The sequence below is a fragment of the Bufo bufo genome, chromosome 5 (assembly GCF_905171765.1).
Source record: "Bufo bufo chromosome 5, aBufBuf1.1, whole genome shotgun sequence".
Lineage (NCBI taxonomy): Eukaryota > Metazoa > Chordata > Amphibia > Anura > Bufonidae > Bufo > Bufo bufo.
In genome coordinates, this window is record NC_053393.1 from 349,662,289 (window position 1) to 349,683,690 (window position 21,402).

General features: G+C 43.5%; 1 protein-coding gene across 1 annotated transcript in view; it reads left to right on the forward strand.

The window, feature by feature from the left end:
- The first annotated feature begins 845 nt into the window (after positions 1-845).
- FBXL7 (F-box and leucine rich repeat protein 7) overlaps positions 846-21,402 on the forward strand; it is a 225,139-nt gene continuing 204,582 nt past the window's right edge. The window contains exon 1 of the mRNA XM_040432151.1: positions 846-1,172. Coding sequence (XP_040288085.1) covers positions 1,139-1,172 — 34 coding nt within the window. The 5' untranslated portion in view covers positions 846-1,138. The remainder of the gene's footprint in view (positions 1,173-21,402) is intronic.

The following is a 21,402-nucleotide window of genomic DNA, read 5'->3' on the forward strand; positions in this document are numbered from 1 at the left end:
ATAATCTCACACAGCAGCCCCCCAGTATATAATCTCACACAGCAGCCCCCCCCCCAGTATATAATCTCACACAGAATCCCCCCCAGTGTATAATCTCACACAGCAGACCCCCCGAGTATATAATCTCACACAGCCCCCCCCCCCCCCCAGTATATAATCTCACACAGAATCCCCCCCAGTGTATAATCTCACACAGCAGCCCCCCACCCCAGGGTACAATCCCATACAGCAGCCCCCCAATATATAATCTCACACAGCAGCCCCCCCAGCATATAATCTCCCACAGAATACCCCGCTGCATACAATTCTCAGCCGCCCCCCAGCATACAATCTCCTCACACAGTACCCCCCCCCCCCCAGCATACAATCCCACACAGCAGCCCCCCCCCCCAGTGTATAATCTCACACAGCAGACCCCCCCAGTATATAATCTCACACAGAATCCCCCCCCCCCCCCCAGTGTATAATCTCACACAGCAGCCCCCCACCCCAGGGTACAATCCCATAAAGCAGCCCCCCAGTATATAATCTCACACAGCAGCCCCCCAGTATATAATCTCACACAGAATCCCCCGCTGCATACAGTTGTCAGCCCCTCCCCAGTAGTCACATCCACCTCTCCACACTGACAGGCTCTCTCCCCTCTCAGCCATCCCTGACCTCCTACTCTGCAAACAGCCTGTGATAGCGATGCGCACCGGCTACCAACCCACGTGACCTAGGATGTCACCTAATATTGTGACGTCAGGAGGTCCTTGCAGAGTATAGTACAGTCCTTACCCTGGGAGGAGCGGGGGAAGGTCTGCAGCCTCCCGGTCCTCCCACATTTCTCCACAGGGTATGGATGCTCGGCCAGCATAGTGAGAGCTCACTGAGGAGAGCTGCCGGCATCACCCACTTCTCAGCCTCAGGGACCGCAACAAGTATCTGCTGTGGTGGATGGAAGGGCAGCTGAGGACGCCGTGCACGGACCGCTGTGGATTATAGGATGTCAGGGACCTCCTGAGGACCGGAGCAGCATTTCACCCTCGTCTCCCAGGACTTTACTAAAGGCTCGCCCTGCCTATGGAGGGCGCCATTGTGCGCTGTGTGCTCTGCCCGATGAGTGCCCGGGGGGTGAGAGCATGAAGTCTGCAGGATGGGAGCGAACAATGGCAAGTACGGCAGTGAGGGTAAGTGACAGACCTGAGGAAGGGGCGGGGGGCTCTTCCTGGCCGCAGCATTGTTCTGGGACTGGGTGGAAAGTTCAGCCTATTGTCCCCAGGAAGGGCAGTCTCTGTGGGGGGCTACAGTCACCCTCAGCAGTGACAGGAAGCTGGCTGTCTGCTGTCACCCTGTGAAGGTGTCTGCTGACAGATCAGCCTGGGACTGAGGAATGCACAGTGCAGACCCCACAGCTGTGCCCCTCGAATGGCTGGAAGTCCTCCACCCATCTGCCCTGATCCCCCCATTAACATGCAGGTTATGTCTATAGAGAGGAGGGAGTCAGACACCTCTGAAGGAGAACAAAAGGGATCACCAAATCCAGCCCACTGAACTTGGCCGGAGAATGGAGGTCCATCACTGATCGGCTGGGGGGGCCCATACTCATCAGGAGAGGAACCTGCCAAGTTAATTGCCCTTTGTACTGAATGCATAAGAAATGTCCGGGTGCTGGAGGCCAACATCTAGAACATTTACCGTATAAATCACAAGATGTCATTTAGAAGGGTGGCAGAGGGACAGGGAATCTGAGGGTGACCGGCGACTGGCAATCCTGGGGGTGATAGAGGGACTGGATCTGGGGGGGATAGACAGAGAATCTGGGAGTGACACAGGGAATCTGAGGGTGACCGGGGACTGGCAATCCTGGGGGTGATAGAGGGACGGGATCTGGGGGGATAGACAGAGAATCTGGTAGTGACACAGGGAATCTGAGGGTGACCGGGGACTGGCAATCCTGGGGGTGATAGAGGGACGGGATCTGGGGGGATAGACAGAGAATCTGGGAGTGACACAGGGAATCTGAGGGTGACCGGGGACTGGCAATCCTGGGGGTGATAGAGGGATGGGATCTGGGGGTGATAGACAGAGAATCTGGTGGGGACACAGGGACAGGGAATCTCAGGGTGACCGGGGACTGGCAATCCTGGGGCTGATAGAGGGACGGGATCTGGGGGTTATAGACAGAGAATCTGAGAGTGACTGGGAACAGGCAATCCTGGGGGTGATGGGACAGGGATCTGGGGGTGATAGACAGAGAATCTGGGGGTGACACAGGGACAGGGAATCTCAGGGTGACCGGGGACTGGAAATCCTGGGGCTGATAGAGGGACGGGATCTGGGGGTGATAGACAGAGAATCTGGGGGGGACACAGGGACAGGGAATCTCAGGGTGACCGGGGACTGGCAATCCTGGGCGTGATGGGACAGGGATCTGGGGGGTGATAGACAGAGAATCTGGGGGGGACACAGGGACAGGGAATCTCAGGGTGACCGGGGACTGGCAATCCTGGGGGTGATGGGACAGGGATCTGGGGGTGATGGGGCAGAGATCTGGGGGGTGATGTATTTTGGGGTACACGTGTAACAGGGAATGGGGCTGAGGGATTAAGTTACCATTCCACTATTATTGGAGTGTGACTGTTCTGCAGATTATTCATTCTGCTGGATATTGCAGACCTGAGGATGGGTATATACTGATTATATACTGCGGTGTCTGTGTACCTGTAAGTGTATTATACGCCATTGCTTGTTTTGTACAGTGTTACAGCTAGTGTGGGTCCTGTAGAAATCAGTTAGAAGTTAATGGCTTGAGCTGCTATGTACAGAACTTCACACTGTACAGGAACATTCCTCATTGGAACTAATGACCACCAGGGGGCGCATGTGCAAAAAAGGTTTTAGTGATGAAGTGAAAAGCATCACTGTCAGAGTCAAAGGCGAAGTTCTGAAGAAAGACAAAAAAAGTAACTGTATTAAGTAAACCTTCAGTATATTGGCCGTAACTCACAAAGCTACTGTATATTAGGTTTACACAATATCCTCATCTTTTTACATGCTTTTACTGTGCTGGAAAAGTATGTTAGTCTAGTATATAATGTAGTCAGGTACATGGTACAACACACTGCCACACCTCTGCTCTACCGCTACTACAGTCCTCCTGGGTGATGGACTCTCTGCAGTCAAGTTCTTCCACCCCAAACTGCAAAACTATTTTGATGAATCTGCCTTTTTGCATAAGGGTTATCCTTGTTACTTAGACTTTTGTCACATAGAAGATGGAACCCACAACCTTCTCTATGTCTCTGGAACTAAGTAGCCCAGCCCAAACCATGACAGACAGCCCAAACCATGACAGAAAGGCCAACCATGACAGACAGGCCAAACCATTAAGCCACCTCCATCAGAATCTGGACCCGCCAATATGCAGTTGGAAAGGAAATGTTCTGCCAGCATAAACCAGACCCAGATTCATCCCTCAGACTGCCGGATCGGGAGCACCCAATGGCGGTGTGCTTTACTCATCTTCAGACACTTGTCATCGCGCTTCATGATCTTGAAAACCCATTCCAAGAGGATCCTGGCAAAGGTTCCATTGCTGATGGTTTTCAAAGGCAGTTTGGAAGTCATAGCGAGCGTGGCCAAGCAAGGTGAGACAGTTTCCATACACAGAAGGCGTCAACAAGCTTGGATGGCAAAACCCAGTAACTGGCTGGAGTCCACCCTAACTTTCCTGGCCTTCCTTCATCCATTAGGCCAGTATTTATCTTTAAGTGATGCTCTACATCTGGACCAGGGCCTATCTCATTGTCCTGACAATTCCCTCCTGCTGCACATTAGCCACCGATTTTGTAGTTGGTTTGGCTTCTAGTGATCTCTATGGTGTCTTCATGATACATAACAATCTGAGGGCAGTTTTAATGGCTACCTGGTAGCAGAGGTGAAGAAGTCCTGTAACTTCTGCTGGTGGTTTGACATTTGGTTATATTGACAACGTTTTTTATGGTCATTGGTCCGGGTCTTCTTCTCAAGATAATGCCTGTGCATATGTTCTTGAACCCTCTCTATAATAACCGGAGTTAGAAGCTGCATAATAAAGGCGGCTCATTGGTTTCAGTGGGACTCATGTACTACACTGGAGGGAAATAAAAGATGATGGCAGCTTTCCCTGATGATAGCTGCATGTTCACGGCTGAGGGAAAACCCATAGACTGCAATAGGATACTATTGCAGTCTATGGTATATGAAAGCAGAGAATCACATAAAAATTTGTGAAAAAAATGTTTTCTTTAAATAAAAAAATGCTACAGTAATGAAAATTCAAATCACCAATTTTTTCAACTTTACATACATAAACAATAAAATAATTTACATAATTGTTATTACCACATCCAAAATATCCAAACTATTAAAGAATAAATATATTTATCATGCACAGTGAGTGCCGTTACAAAAAAATAAAATGGCTGATTTGCCTTTTTTTGGTGATATCAAAAAGTTGGATGAAACGCAAAATAGTACCAATAGAAACTACAGCTCCCCCTACAAAAAAACAAGACACAGCCCCTACACAGCTCTGTAGATGTTAAGGGTCCATTCACACGTCCGTTGTTTCTTTCCTGATCTGTTACGTTTTTTGCGGAACAGATCTGGACCAGTTCTGTACCCATTCATTTTCAACGGGTCCTGAAAAAAAATCTGACATTGAGCTGTCCAATTTTTTTCAGGACCCATTGAAAATGAATGGGTACAGAACTGGTCCAGATCTGTTCCGCAAAAAACGCAACAGATCAGGAAAGAAACAACGGACGTGTGAATGGACCCTAATACTAAACATTTTATGAGTGGCAGAATATGGTGATGCAAAGAAGAATATGTTTTTTTTAAGTATGAAAAGATATAAACTTTATAAATTTGTTATCGCCATAATTGTACTGAATAAGGTCTTCATGTCATTTTTAGTAAACGGTGAACGCCGTAAAACAAAAAAACCTGTGTTTTTATCGCTTTCACCTTGTTTTCCAATATAATAAATGGTTACTTAAATGGTGCCATTAAAGGGGTTGTCCCATCTCACCGTTACTAAGCTCCGACCACCAGGTCTGCTCTGTTTCAGTAGATCCAATTGCAGTGCATGGGAGATATAACTTTATATAACTTTTCCTGCCAAAAACAAGCCCTGATACAGCTATCTGGTTGAAAAAGTAAAAAAGTCATGGCTTTTGGAAGGCAGGGAAGAAAAAATAAAAATAAAAGTCTGTGTCCTGAAAAGGTGTTTACCTCCAAGCTATAGGTGTAGTGGGACCCAAGTCAATGGAAACTATCAGAATTCATTGGCTTCAGTTTGAAACAGACCTGTGATATGTCATAGGATGTTCATTTGAGGCCTGTCCATGCGATAGACCATCAAGGCATTATTAGTGGGGTCTTTCCCCCGAAATCACCACCAGAGGAGACATATCTCTGTACTGGTCGGCACGGTCACCCATAAACAGGCCACAGTTTTGCTGAACCTTCTGGTACTGCAGTCCACCTATCATGTTTATCGCTGGCCAATGAACCCACGTCTGCTCTGCCATCTTTTCTAGCCCAGTATTGAATTTCTTCTTTCTTTTTTGCATTTTATCTGTTGCTGTCAATAGTTAAATTGTCACAAGCATTGAAGACGCTGGGATTTAAAGCTACAAATAGCCCCAAAAACGGCCAGGGCTTCTACTACTGTACTGGATTCCCATTCAGATACAATTAACATCTGGAAGTTGGAAAAATAATTAAAGTTCACCTCTTCCAGAAGTAGGAACATGGCCCTGGTCAGTACGGCCTGAGGAGAAGTGGACCATAGCACGTGAAGAGAGTACTTGGTATTCTACCTTGGCTTGTGTCTCCATAGGCCTTCATATTAATATTGTTCATATACCAAATTTGGAGTGAGGCATTTCAGTGGTCTAGGATGAGAATAGAAGCGAAACCGTGCCAAAAAGAGTTTCTGAGGTGATTATGTATCCCACAATTCCTAAATATAATGCACAGATCCTGACTGCATTCCTTCCAGGCAGCGATAGACAAAAACCCTGGAGAGAGCGGGTGGAAGTAATGTTTTCCAGCTGCTCTGTGTAAGCGCTACCAATGTCCTCTCCGCTCACTTTAGACATACATTTTTTGGGGGATCAAATGCACATTTCACTTTCTAGGAGAAGTGATTTGTAAGATCTGCAGAAAGTAGATGTCTGCCTTTTCTTCTGCTCTCGTTCAGACATTCTTTTCTACATAAATCAGGTCTATTCACTTTTGTTTAGTTTGGCGTTTATTGGGAGAAAAATATCAGTTTACCTATTTGCACTTTTAATTTGATGAAGGATTTCTATACTGTTCTCCAACCTCAGGCACTTCCTGCGCTCGTGATTATCTTTGTCAAGAAGCATTTATACTGGCCCACTTGTAAGTACAGTATTAACATAGCGGTACACAGACGCATTGTGTGGTATACAGCGATACACAGCACCTTGATGTCTAGAGGTGGATGGAGCAGGACTGGTTTGTCGCTGTGGGTCATTTGGGTTCCCTCAGCAGAGCTGTGCTGCAGAAGACAAGCGGTAGTGTATCAGATACATCTGATGGAGCAGAACTATGAGACTAGTGTGACCAGCGTGATGCACATCATGTATCTTTTTGTATTGCTGCCAGGTGTACGCTTTAGGCTAGAATCGTTCTTTTTCAGCCGTTTTGTGAAACTGAATTCATCCTCTTTCCCCTATCCCTCCAGCCTCCCCCACCAGACGTTAATGGCTCCACACTTTCCCCAATCTCACAAGTCTGTTGCCTTGCTGGAAGAACTAGTTCAATCCTATCCTTCAAATCACACATCCAGGCCGTCACCACTTTCCGTCCTTTCCACCACAAAAACACTTATCGACACTTCTCTTTTGTGAACCCAAATGTTTGTACATGCCCTTATCTCCCCCTGTATGATATCTTTCTCTGTGGCCTCTAATTGAACAATCCACCCTTCGCTCTGCTGCCACACGTAATCTCTGGTCCTCAAAGGACCTCCAGCTCTGCTGGCTTCTGTTCTTTACACAGCAATCTCCAAGTCTCCTTCCATGGGAACTCACCACCCCAACTGATGAGACACGTCCTGAAAACTGATGATTATTCAGCTATTATTAATGTTTATTCCGAATATGATTCCACCTTAGGGCGTTTGAGGCCATGAGCATCTACCGGGCCACATATACAGTACTTTGGGACCACTACTCGAGAGATGGTACAAATCATTCATGTAAGAATGGCTAGCTGCATAGCTCATGAATTAAATGTGTATAGATACAGAAAAGAAACCCGGAGAGTAATTATTGGGAAACATGAGGTTTGGATCCGATATGTATTTTCCCATTTGGCAGACATATGAATTGTAGAATATATTAGAGGAATGAGATGCATGTAATGACCAAACCCTGGAAGATACAACACCATAGCTCAAAGAGCTACATTCTGATGTTGCTGGCCCCAACTATGGTGCGGTATTGTAGAAAGCACTACGAGGGAGATTTATCATCTCCTTTATGCCGGAAAAGTGGCTTTAAAAGGTCATTGGCTGTGTGTTTGTGACTTTTTAAATGCCTCTTTTTACAAATGCCTCTTTTTATGCCGCCATTGCCATTTTTCCAAAAGGGGTGTGACAAGTGAGGGGAACCGTATGACCAACCCCTGAGACAAATTTATCTTCATTAAAACCAGTTTTATGGAGCAAATTAAACCAGAGCTTTCGTAGATTATGGTTTAGGCGCATGGACTGCTGGAGGATGCCTGCGCCTCGTCAGAAATTAGGCATATTCTCCGGCAGGGCATATCAAGACCAGCACAGAAGGTGCCGGTCTTGATAAATTTCCACCCAAGTCTCCAAAAAAGGAGAAATCTCTTTGTTATAGTGCACGGATATTAACATTTAGTAATACCTCAGCATTTTACAATCCTTTTGCATCAGCTTTGTTATCTTTCCCCCAAAAGTCATGTCCACAACGAACATAATTAGAGGAAGAAAAATCTGCCATGGCAAAATCTGTTGCAAATCTGTATAATTTGAATGTGAATTTAGTAGCAAGAAGCAGTTGTTAGACTTCTATAACAGAAGGGTGGGTGGCCATAATGATACCTTTAGAACATCAGTTCCAGTGGGCCACTTGTATGAACTGGGACTTTAGTATGATAAAAGTTTGCCTTAAAAAAGATGACGTTGCAAGTTGCCGTTATTCTGCAGCGAGCTTGAGGGTCCGGGGCAGAGTATGGGAGTGGTAGCGGCCCTAACTATAGGATAGGTAACTGTGGTTTCCCCTTAGGGTACTTTTACACTTGCGACAGAGGATTCCGGCAGGCAGTTCCGTCAAAACGCATGCAAACTGATGGCATTTGTCAGACGGATCAGGATCCTGATCCGTATGACAAAAGCATTAAAATGCTGTATCCGTCTCTCCGGTGTCATCCGGAAAAACGGATCCAGCATTTTTTTTTTTTGCGGTCTGAGCATGCGCAGACCGCAATGCCGGATCCGTTTTGCCAGAACACTCGGGGCTTGATTCGGCATTAATGCATTTCAATGGGAAAAAATTTCGGATCCGGCATTCTGGCAAGTGTTCCGGAATTTTGGACAGAGATAAAACCGCAGCATGCTGCGGTATTATCTCCGTCCTGAAAAGTCAAAAAGACTGAACTGAAGACTTCCTGATGCATCCTGAAAGGATTACTCTCCATTCAGAATGCATGGGGATAAAACTGATCAGTTCTTTTCCGGTATAGAGTCCCTAGGACGGAACTCAATGCCAGAAAAGAATAACGCTGGTGTGAAAGTACCCTTAGGTCCTAGGGCCAGTGCAGTGGAAAGAGAGTTCCACCTTTCTTCCTTCGGGGCACTCTCTCTTGCCTGGGGTGCCCTTGATGTTGGCGGTTGTATGGCTGACTGGCAGGAGGTGTAGTGGTGCAGTGGCCAGCGTATAATGATGTAGCAGTCAGTAAAGCAGGTCAGCTTTAAAACAACAAATGTCCTTCTTTACTTGAATGCAAAATATCTAAAAACAGTCTGTACACAGTGCAAGTTTTCCCCAGATGTCTGTGCATGAGTTAGACAATATTGTAAGCGATGGCCCTCTTACAATAATAGTATCCTCTTGCTAAAGTCTCTCTCTAGAATCTCTGGCGGATGACTGTATTCTGTAAATAACGCCTGCAATCCGCATGGTGGTGTGCAGGTTCAAAGATACGACTGTCCAAATAGTTCCTGAGGTGTGTAGGGTGTCTTAACATCTTACCCCTCCACAGTAGCAGGGTCTGGATATGCAGGTTGCCTTACTAACCGACTCCTCACCTGGCCATGCAGATTATCCAATGTTGTCTCTCCTTCTCTTGCTGTAGTAGCAGAGGATCCCATGTAGATCTGTTAGTCTATGTATTGTTGAAGCTGGAGGCCTGAGGAGAGGCGCACATGGGGTCTGCTTCCTACCCCCCTCAAGCTGTCCCTCAGGCTGCAAGAACTCTCTAGCTAGGGGTGCAGCCAGCTCCCTAAGAGAGTTGAGCCAAGATAATTAACCCTAGCTGTACCTACACCTTGCACAATACTGAGCTTGCATTACAAAGCATAGAATCACGTTAAGTTACATAACATTTCCAAACAATTGCAGATACCTCAGTACTGGGGTACTGCACATCCATTAACCTTCCCAGCAGTGCCTTTATGTTCGTGTTCAGTGCATGGCACACAGCAAGGAAATGTCAGTGTAAAAGTGTTTCTCCTTTGTTTGACTAAACCTCACTGATAATCAAGAGTCCATTAGGGAGTCCTGTTCCCTGCATTCCATGCCGTAGATACATGCCCTGACTGTTAAATAGTTGGCATTTTTTACCACTTTGTGGACTGCATCAGGAAAGACTTTCTAAGATATGCATTCATTTTCCTGTCAAGAGGCTATCGAATAAAGTATTATTGCAGTACATATGCAATAGTAATATTGTTTTTTTATGTATGACATTTTCCTCTCTTCCAGTGCACCCTTCTGTTTCTCCTGGAGCTACAGTTCTCCTTCTGCATTGTGCAGTAGCTTTCCTGGCCCGTTCCTCCTCTCAGTGCCAACATAGTTATCTCATAGTAAGGCAGGTGACACATCCACCCATCTATCAATCATCATTCATCCCTACTTCTAAATTCATAGAAATGTCTAGCTGTATCTCTCTCTAGACAGTAGAGAAAGATGTACGGAACTTGACATATTATGATGCGTCTTATTAGTGGAATCGATGGGACTGTATGTGAGGTACTGTTATGTGTGTGTATATAGACAGATAGTACAGTATATACAGTAGATGCATTGTGTATCTGGACTTTATAATATTGTAAAACAAAAATGTAGAATCAGCGTTCAGGATAAATAACAGTTTATTACTTTGGCTTAAACAATGCCCTTTTTATACTATAGGGTGCATAATATATTTTTCATACATTTTATATTCATGGAAAGCTCCTTTTTTAGGCTACTTACACACCTGCGCTTTCCCTTTCCGCTATTGAGATCCGTCATAGGGTCTCAATAGCGGATGGAAACGCTTCAGTTTTGTCCCCATTCATTGTCAATAGGGACAAAACTGAAGGGAACGGAGTCACCAGAATGCATTCCATTCCGTTTCATTGCGTTCCCACACAAAAGCGCAGCAAGCAGTGTTTTTGAGGTGCGTCCTGGAATGCAGAGCATGATGGATCCGCCATGACTCACAATATAAGTTAATGGTGACAGATCCATTTTTTCAGACATGAAAAAAAAACTGATCTGGCTACCACTGACTTACAATTTAGTGACGGATCCGTCTTCGTCATTTGGGATATAATACAACCTAATTTGTTCTGAACGGATGCAGACTCTTCTATTATAAACCGGATGCGTTTTTGCTGAACCCATGACGGATCCAGCAAAAACGCAGATGTGAAATTAGCCTTATTAACTATATAACATGAATTTTTGAATTCTATTTTTATACATCTCTAGTCTGTAGTACAGATTTTCTATTCCTCAAGATACCAGGATGCACCAGGAAGTGTGAGTTCACACCTGGTTTTTCCTTACAATAAGGGCTCATGCACATGGCCGTGTCCGTATTGCGACCCGCAAACAGCGGGTCCGCAATACATGGGCACCAGCCGTGTGCACAGATGCGGACCCATTGACTTGAATGGGTCCGCAATCCGGGAGATGCGGTGCGGTGCAGAACGGAGGCACAGATCGGAAGCCCACGGAAGTACTACTGAGGGCTTCCGTGGGTTTTCTGTCTATGCCGCCGCACCACAAAAAAGTAGTGCATGCACTAGTTTTTTGCGGTGCGGACAGTCGGATGCTGATTGTGGACCCCATTCAAGTGAATGGGTCCTTGATCCGCATGCGGCGGCCCCACAGTCGGTGCCCGTTCATGTGCATGAGCCCTAACTGATTGAAATAACTGACCAAATAACCAAAGTGTGAACTTGGCCTAACAAATTAGGTTGGTGATCAGTATGTTTGGGCCCTTATGCCCATCCAAGCAGTCAGAAAGCACAAGAATTCTTCAACCTCTATAAAACGTACATTCCCCGTACAGCTTGTTGGTATGATGGAAATATGTCTGTAGGGAGATGGTAGACACATATTTCCCTCTTGGAGTTCCCAGGGATCTGGTTTTAAAAGCGCTAGATGTAGCCTGACTTACTAAAAACTATAGACCCCTGTATGATTCGGAAAGTCTCTTACATGCCGTGAAAGAAAGTCACTAGCAAGTCTTCATTTCATTTCCACTAACGTTTAAAGCAATCATGTTTTTGTTTTCTGTTTGTTCCTTGTTTCTGAAGAAAGCCGGGCCAGAAGCTTCAGGGCATGTCCACACAGCCAAAGCTTAACATGGATTCTGCAAGAAAAGCCGACTACTGTTTTCAGTGGGAACAGAATTTATGTCCTGGATTTAAAATCTGCATTATGTTAAAAACATAATCCACAGCATGGCAAAATACTAATCCGTGGCATAAGTATAAAGCTTTATGCACACAACTGTGCTATCTGCATTTCTATGGTACCATGCTCACATCCAAATTTTTGGCCGATCCACGAGATCATTCCACGGATTTCTCATTGCAGACGAGAATAGTAATTTCTGTTGATGTGAGAGAAATGCAGAGTGCACATGGAAGGTATCCGTATTTCGCAGATCTGTGGTTTGTGGGTTGAAATACGAACACGGTAATGTACATGAGGATTTATTATTATTTTTATTATTTAGGATCGATCTCAGATTTTTGTTGTACATTTGCTTAGAAATCCGTGTCAGATTTTTCACTTTACAAAATCCAATGTGTGAACATTAAAGATTGTGGTTTCAACTACAGGCCTATAATAAAGTATGAATTATAATATCTTAACACTCCATATTCATATCTAGTTTTCCATGTAGCTGAACATGACCTTAAACCTTATGCTCACCATTTTATGTAATTTTTTATTTTATTATTATATAATGTTTTGAACTAATAGCCTAAATAACAAATATCCTGCTGTTATATATAGCTGATATGTAGATCTACGAGCCTCCAAGGTAACAGACTACAAACGCACCGTATGTAGTCTGATCCTGCAGTCACACTTCCTTCTTTCTGTCCTTCTGTTTCCTAACAGATAAAGTTAAAGGGGTTATTCCATGAATAGTGTAAAAAGTGAAAATCATTTAGTACATGACCATCTCTGTCTAACAAAGCTAGAACCAGCCCTGTGTCTAACTTGGATCCAGAGATCTCGCTATTCATTGTTCTGCTAGATTTATATCAAGCTGACATCTTAAGGGGAGTGTCTTTTCTGCTGCAGCTAAGGAGGCGTGTCCATGATCTCCCTATCACAGCTCAGGAGGCAGTTGTAAGATGAAACTGAGCATGTGCGGCCATCTCAGTGAGCAGGTCAAAGCAATAAGAAATTAAGTGGCACTATACAGATAGGTGCTGGTTTGAAAACTGTAGAATATGTTTTGTCAGACAACCTCTTTAACCACCCCCCGTCTGCCCGTTGACTTTAAACGTCCGAGAGGTGGATCTCTATCTCTGAATGGACATTTCTGAACATTTAGAGATGGCAGCTGCACGCTAATTGTGCAGCTGCAGAGCGGGTTGCCCACTGTCAGTGACAGCAGGGCAACCCAGAAAGAAGGCAGGGACAGTTCCCAGGTGTCCCTGCCTTCTAGATCGCTGTATACACAGCGCTCACCGAGCGTTGTGTATACAGTGCAGGAAGCTCTATGCGGGTTAGAGTGCAGGAGCTGTCGGGTCTTCTACAGATTTCGATCAGCCTTGCACTGAGACTGTACAGCGTTGTGTATAGTGCTGTACAGCCTCTCTGGGGGGTGTATTTCCCCTGTAACTGGAGCTACTATGTCAGCCCCAGTTACAGGAGAAATCAATAGTGAAAAAAAAAAGTGAAGTTAAATGTCCCCCAGAGGTCTTGTATGACCTTATGGGGGATGCAAAGTGTAAAATAAAAAATAAATAAAGTGTTAAAATAAAAAAAGGTTTCACATGTAAAAAATAAAAATTCCCAAGTAAGGAATAAAAAAAAAAGTTAAATATATACAGTACAGACCAAAAGTTTGGACACACCTTCTCATTCAAAGAGTTTTCTTTATTTTCATGACTATGAAGGCATCAAAACTATGAATTAACACATGTGGAATTATATACAAAACAAACAAGTGTGAAACAACTGAAAATATGTCATATTCTAGGTTCTTCAAAGTAGCCACCGTTTGCTTTGATTACTGCTTTGCACACTCTTGGCATTCTCTTGATGAGCTTAAAGAGTAGTCCCCTGAAATGGTCTTCCAACAGTCTTGAAGGAGTTCCCAGAGATGCTTAGCACTTGTTGGCCCTTTTGCCTTCACTCTGCGGTCCAGCTCACCCCAAACCATCTCGATTGGGTTCAGGTCCGGTGACTGTGGAGGCCAGGTCATCTGGCTCAGCACCCCATCACTCTCCTTCATGGTCAAATAGCCCTTACTTTTGAAGTTTTCCCAATTTTTCGGCTGACTGACTGACCTTCATTTCTTAAAGTAATGATGGCCACTCGTTTTTCTTTACTTAGCTGCTTTTTTCTTGCCATAAAACAAATTCTATAAGTCTATTCAGTAGGACTATCAGCTTTGTATCCACCGGACTTCTCCTCAACGCAACTGATGGTCCCAATACCACTTATTAAACCTGACAGGGCACACCTGTGAAGTGAAAACCATTTCAGGGGACTACCTCTTGAAGCTCTTTAAGAGAATGCCAAGAGTGTGCAAAGCAGTAATCAAAGCAAAAGGTGGCTACTTTGAAGAACCTAGAATATGACATATTTTCAGTTGTTTCACACTTGTTTGTTATGTATATAATTCCACATGTGTTAATTCATAGTTTTGATGCCTTCAGTGTGAATCTACAATTTTCATAGTCATGAAAATAAAGAAAACTCTTTGAATGAGAAGGTGTGTCCAAACTTTTGGTCTGTACTGTATATATATATATATATATATATATATATAAAAATATAGACATATTTGGTATTGCCGCGTCCATGATGGTCGGCTCTATAAATATATCACATGATCCACCCAGTCCGATAAACACCATAAAAAAATTATAAACTGTGTCAAAAAAAGCCATTTTTGTCACCTTACATCACAAAAAGTGCCTCACCAAGTGATCAAAAAGGCGTATGTCTCAAAAAATTATACCAACAAAACCGTCACCTCATCCCGCTAAAAATGAGTCCCTTCATAACAAAATCGCTCAAAAAATAAAAAAAACTATAGCTCTCAGAACATGGACACATTAAAACATAATTTTTTTGTTTTTTCAAAAATGCTATTATTGTGTTAAAGTGAAATAAATAAAAAAAAGTATACATATTAGGTATCGCCGCATCTGTAACAACCAGCTTTATAAAAATATCACACAACCTAACCCCTCGGGTGAACACCATAGAAAAAAAAAAAAACTGTGCCAAAAAAGCCATTTTTTGGCACCTAACATCACATAAAGTGCAACACCAAGCGATCAAAAAGGTGTATGCCCCTCAAAATAGTACCAATCAAACTGTCACCTCATCCCACAAAAAATGAGACCCTGACAATCGGTCAAAAAATAAAAAAACGATGGCTCTCAGACTATGGAGACACTTTCAATGCTATTATTGTGCACATGGCCGGTGTCAGTGTCATCCTCTTTTGTTAATATCCCAACCTCTGTCCGCCCTTCTCTTCCCCTGCATCCTCCTCCTCTCCCAGCGAAATCCCGCGCCTACGCTCTGCCTCGCTTGGCCGGGGCATGCGCACTGCGATGCCCACTGTGGGCACGGCATCGCTGTAGCTACTGCACATGCTCCAGCCAAGCCGTGCCCACAGTGGGCATCGCAGTGCGCATGCCCCGGCCAAGCGAGGCAGAGCGTAGGCGCGGGATTTCGCTGGGAGAGGAGGAGGACGCAGGGGAAGAGAAGGGCGGGCAGAGGCAGAGGCTGGGATAATAACAAAAGAGGATGATCAGTCTGGGCTCCAAAGAAGTTAACGCCACCCCTGGGCTCTTGCGAGCCCTCATTTACATATGAATAAAAGCCCGTTTTTGCCACAGGCGAACTGCAGAAGAATGCAATAAAGGTACCATTTGATTCATCTAAAGTTATGCCAGAACGCTATGTAAGCAGTCTATAATGTCCAAATGTGGTGACAGACTCCCTTTAATAATTGCTTCTAAAATTCTAAGCCTTCTTATGTCCTAAAAAAATTAAATGACATTTACAAAATGATGCCAACATAAAGGAGACATATGGGGAATGTTAAGTAATAAATATTTTATGAGGAATCACTTTCTGTTTTAAAAGCAGAGAAATTGAAATGTTGAAAATTTCATAAATAAAGGTGAAATATATTGACTTAAATTTATGACTATCATGAAGTACAATGTGTCACGAGAAAACAGTCTCTGAATGGCCTGGATAAGTAAAAGCGTTAAAGTTATTACCACATAAAATGACATGTCAGATTTGCAAAATTTGGCCTGGTCAGGAAGGAGGCAAATGGCCCAGATGTGAAGTGGTTAAGTATGGCCACAGGATCCGATTGTGAGGTCTGCTAACACAAAAACACACTCTGAACTGAATTGAAGTTGAATGCACAAAATGTTAGGACATTTTAATAAAGACTGTTTGCAAAGTCGCTCCAATTTCCATTTTGTATACATTAAAGCAATTAAAAATTGTATAGCATACAGGATATTGATAGCAAGGAATTGGAAGTCAACCACTATTCCTAAGATCGAAAACGTAATAGAGATGGTATCAAGGAATGACATAAACGAAAAAATGTATGGGATATGTTCAGGTAAAAGTGCCTTTATTTAAAAAAAAAGTGGGATACTTGGTTAAAACACTACCCATAAATGTGGATAATACCAAAGTTATGCAAGCAATAGTATGTAATGATTAATTCACATGTAATTCATATCATTTATGTCAAAAATTGGCTTTTATTTGTGATATTTCAATAAAAATCACTTTAACACAAAAATATAATGTGATAAGGCTATTTTCACATCTGCGTTGCAGGCTCCGTTCGGATCTTCTGTCACCGAGTTTGTCAAAAATAGCGGAGAGAAATGTCCTGCATGCTCCGGTAAAAGAAATGTTCTCCCGAACGTATCTCATTATAGTCAATAACTTGACAATAACAATAACTCTTATAATGGAGCATAAGAACGGAAAATGATGGCGCTGATGTGAACGTAGCCTAATGCGTGGAGACCACTGTAGAAGTAGTTGTATTACACAGACAAAGTTATGTGACTTTCTTATTGTGGTGTGCTACATAGGCCCGGGGCTGCCTACCCAACTTGGGCCTCCTCCCTCCATTTTCCCCTGACATCCCCTATTCTGTGTGCTACCCAATAGTTTTTATCACTGTATAGGTCCATTCACACGCATATTAGAAAATGCCTATTCTTGTCCACTATTGCGGAGAAGAATAGGACATGTTCGATTTTTTTTTTTTTGCGGAGCCGCAGACCGGAAGTTCAGGGTTGCAGAACGGAAGTGCGGATGCGGACAGCACACTGTGTGCTGTCCGCATCTTTTCCAGCTCCATTGAAAATGAATGGGTCCGCACCCGTTTCGCAAAATTGCGGAACGGATGCAGACCCATTCATGCGGACGTGTGAATGGACCCTATGAAGAAGCTGAGTGCTCCATGGTGAGGCTTATGGCCATATGACATTACATTCATCAGTCACGTAGCCTAGGGGCAGCTCAGTCCCATTCAAGTGAATGGGGCTGAGCTGCAATACGAAGCACAGCCGCTATAAAAAAATGGACATCACTGTGCTTGGTACACAGCGAGGAGGCTGTGGGGCTCACTGGATTGGCAAGGATGCCAGGACCCCCACCAGTCTCATATTGATGACCTGTCCTAAGGATAGGCCATCAATATGTAAATCCCAGAGAACCCCATTACCTTGTTATTTGTAGTGTCACATAGGACTGCAGGTGACATCTACTACATTATCTGTAGTCAGAGTTATCACTGTGTTACACAGGACTGCAAGGAACATCTACTACATTATCTGCACTCAGCTGTTATTGTGTTATCTGTGGTGTTACATAGGACTGCAGGTGACATCTACTACAGTATTTGTACTCAGAGTCTCAGAGTACAAATAATGTAGTAGATGTCACCTGCAGTCCTGTGTAACACCACAGATAACAGTGATAACTCTGAGTACAGATAATGTAGTAGAGGGCACCTGCAGTCCTGTGTAACACCACAGATAACAGTGATAACTCTCTGAGTGCAGATAATGTAGTAGATGGCACCTGCAGTCCTATGTAACACCAGATATAGCACAGTGATATCTCTCTGAGCACAGATAATATAGTAGATATTCCCTGCAGTCCCATGTAACACTCCACCTAACACAGTGATAACTCTCTGGGTACAGATAATATAATAGATGGCACCTGCAGTCCTATGTAAAACCACAGATAACAGTGATAACTCTCTGAGTACAGATAATGTAGTAGATGGCACCTGCAGTCCTATGTAACACCAGAGATAGCACAGTGATATCTCTCTGAGCACAGATAATGTAGCAGATATTCCCTGCAGTCCCATGTAACACTCCACCTAACACAGTGATAACTCTCTGGGTACAGATAATGTAGTAGATGGCACCTGCAGTCCTATGTAACACCACAGATAACAGTGATAACTCTCTGAGTACAGATAATGTAGTAGATGGCACCTGCAGTACTATGTAACACCAGAGATAGCACAGTGATATCTCTCTGAGCACAGATAATGTAGTAGATATTCCCTGCAGTCCCATGTAACACTCCACCTAACACAGTGATAACTCTCTGGGTACAGATAATGTGAGTAGATGGTACCTGCAGTCTGCGCTGCTCAAAGCTGGTGGGCACTACAGCAGAAAAAGAGGCCCTAAGCTGGTTGTAGAATAATGGGAACAGAAGCTGTGCGGCCGCGCAGCTTAGGCGCACACTGCAGCGCTCAGTGCTGCTGAATGTATTCTGTAATGTGGGAGTTTTGGGCGGCATTGGGCCCCACACAGATGTCGGGCCCAGGGCTGCCAACTCAAACGCCCCTATTATTATCTGCCATTGGTGGCAGGCATTATTGTCTGGTTACCAATAGCACATGGGCAGTAATGCACCATCCATTGTGTTGACGTAATGACAAAATGATTTATAACGAAGGAAAATCCAGCAGTACTTTTCAGTTAATGCCTTGCAATAAATTAAAGGACAAATCTCTTAGTACCCAAGGTGTGAGCAGAAATGTGTTACAGAGATGGAATGAATGTAAAATCAACACAAAGCACAGAAATGTTTTAGAAGTGAATATGGCTAAAATAAAATAGCAAATAACGGCCAATCCCACATACTTGAAGTCAATGTTATTTTAAACGTCATGGTTTATATGCTCAGATGTCATGAATTCCACTCTTTTATTATATAAACCAAAGGGATTCTCTAAGTTTTACATCTTTAAGGAATTACCATAAAACTCAAACTTCTCTTTACTTGCCAATTGGCCAGCAGCATGACCAGAAACCCGAATTTTCATAGGGTCACAGAAGTAAACACAAAAATCCAACTTACATTCAGTCAGTCCAATAATTTTATATCCAATCAATACAAAATAGGACCCCATGGTTTCTATGATATAGTGATAGTGGAAATTATACAAAAGGTATATATGCCTAATTTAGGCGTATTTCAGATTTATCAATGACCCCCTATATCGTGTGAATTTAGGTTCTGTAGGATAAGTTAGGTTGGTAACTGACAGAATAAGAACTGTATCATCTGATTTTAGGCTCTGTAGGATAAGTTAGGTTGACTACATCTCTTAGATAAGCGCCATGTTTTTGCCTGTTAGTGTCGCTCTGACATAAATAATTATAAAGGTAAATTTTACGTCAAATTTTATTTAATCTATATCCGTTTTTCACCATATCAGAAGTTTGCATACATTTCATTAGTGATTGCCTTTAACTGTTTAAAAAGGTTTTCTGGGAGTTTGAAATTGATGACCTGTCATCAGTATGTGATTGGTGAGTGTCCAACTTTCGACACCCCTGCAAATAAGTTGTTTGAAGAGACCACTGCGTTCCTGTGAGCATTTTGGCTTGTTTCTAGGCCAGTGACGTTGTGTTCATTGGTCACATGGTCTATGTGCGGCTCAGTCCCATTGAAGTGAATAAGGCTGGACTGCAGTATTAAGCACAGCCGCTATACTATGTACGGTGCTGTGCTTGGCTGATCAGATATTGACGACCAATACAGAGGATAGGCCATCTATTTCAAATGTCCGGAAAACACCTTCAGTGTGAATTAAGCACTTGGTGTAGTCTTCCACAAGCTTCGCATAATACTTTACAGGAAATCTTGCCAGTTTTTCCGCACAGAACTCATGCATGAATATATCTTTTTTCATTCTGTCTACAAATTTTCTACAGTTTTCTGGTAAGGGTTCAGGGATGGGTTTTCCAAGACATTGGGGATCATTTATTAACCTGAAATATGCCTATATTAGCCGTTTTTCCGGCGCAGATTGCAACGCAACTGTTAGTTGAGCAGCAATCTGCGACTTTTTTCTACTCACACCAGGTCTAAAAAAGTGGAATGAGACGTTCCACCTATTTTATGCGTAGAAAATTATCTGAATCTAAGACAGCTCGGAAGCTGGCTAACAATTCGAAGCAGTGCTGGATGCGCCGAAGTTATGTAGAGGCTGGCGCCTGCACCTCTACATAACTTTGGTGATCCACCGCCAGTGCAGGGGCTTTAAGAATGGCATCTAAAACGCCGGTCTTAATAAATGACCACCAAGCTGGTGCCATACATTGCCAGAACCTGTATATGAGATACGGTCCCATTCTCATTCCATAGACCATGTGATACCTCTATAGTAGCTACAGGCTGTTATTATGTCTCTACAGAAGTGTAGTTACTGTGGCTTTCCCACATTGTGCCTTCACAGTAGTGCCCCTTATTACCCTGGTCTCACCATCAATGTATGCCACCAGAGTTCTTCTAACACCAATTCATATTTTCACCTTAGTAATCCAAAGTTACTTTTAGAGTCTCCCATAGTGCCCTTCCTAAAGTTATATTGGTTGCACAGTTTCCTCAAAGTTCAATTAGTTTCCCCCTCACAGAGCCCCCTTGTTACATTGCTCGTACCTGTCTTAATAATGAGCATGCACTTTCTGCCAGTTACTTGAAATATGTGGCTGCCTGCAACTGCTCTAGCTAATAGAGGAGTTTCCAAAAGGAGAACCCCCTATATGACATTCATATGCCTTAGATACATTTCTGTGTTGTTGAAGTGCAGAAACTGCATAAAAAAAACGAGTGAAACCAAATACCAGTATAAGTTAGAAGCTCGGCCGGGTAATGCTATTGGACTGGGCCTCATGTGTTTTCTTGAGATGCTGGGTGGGCACATGATGTAGAAGTCTTATGATGTGAGCTGGAAGGTCTCTGGTATTGGAGGTCTATTACTTTGTGATGAAATCCGCTGACAAGTATAATAGTAGTTACTTCCCCCTCTTGTATGTAAGTGAGTAGGTGCCACGCCGCTTTAGAAGTCATTATTTTCTTTCTTTGTGATGCGTTTTCTGAAATTTTCCAATCTTTACAATCAGAAGCCTCTTTATTCCCCAATTGTTAAGTGATACCAGCTTCTAGCCTTGCTGGCAGGTAAAGCTTTGAGGGAAATAAAGCTTTATAGCTCAAAATGACTTGCAGAGTCCATTAATATTCCTTTTAGTATCATAAAAAATGCCATACACAAAGAGCTGGTACAACTGCTAGCAATTTATGCCAT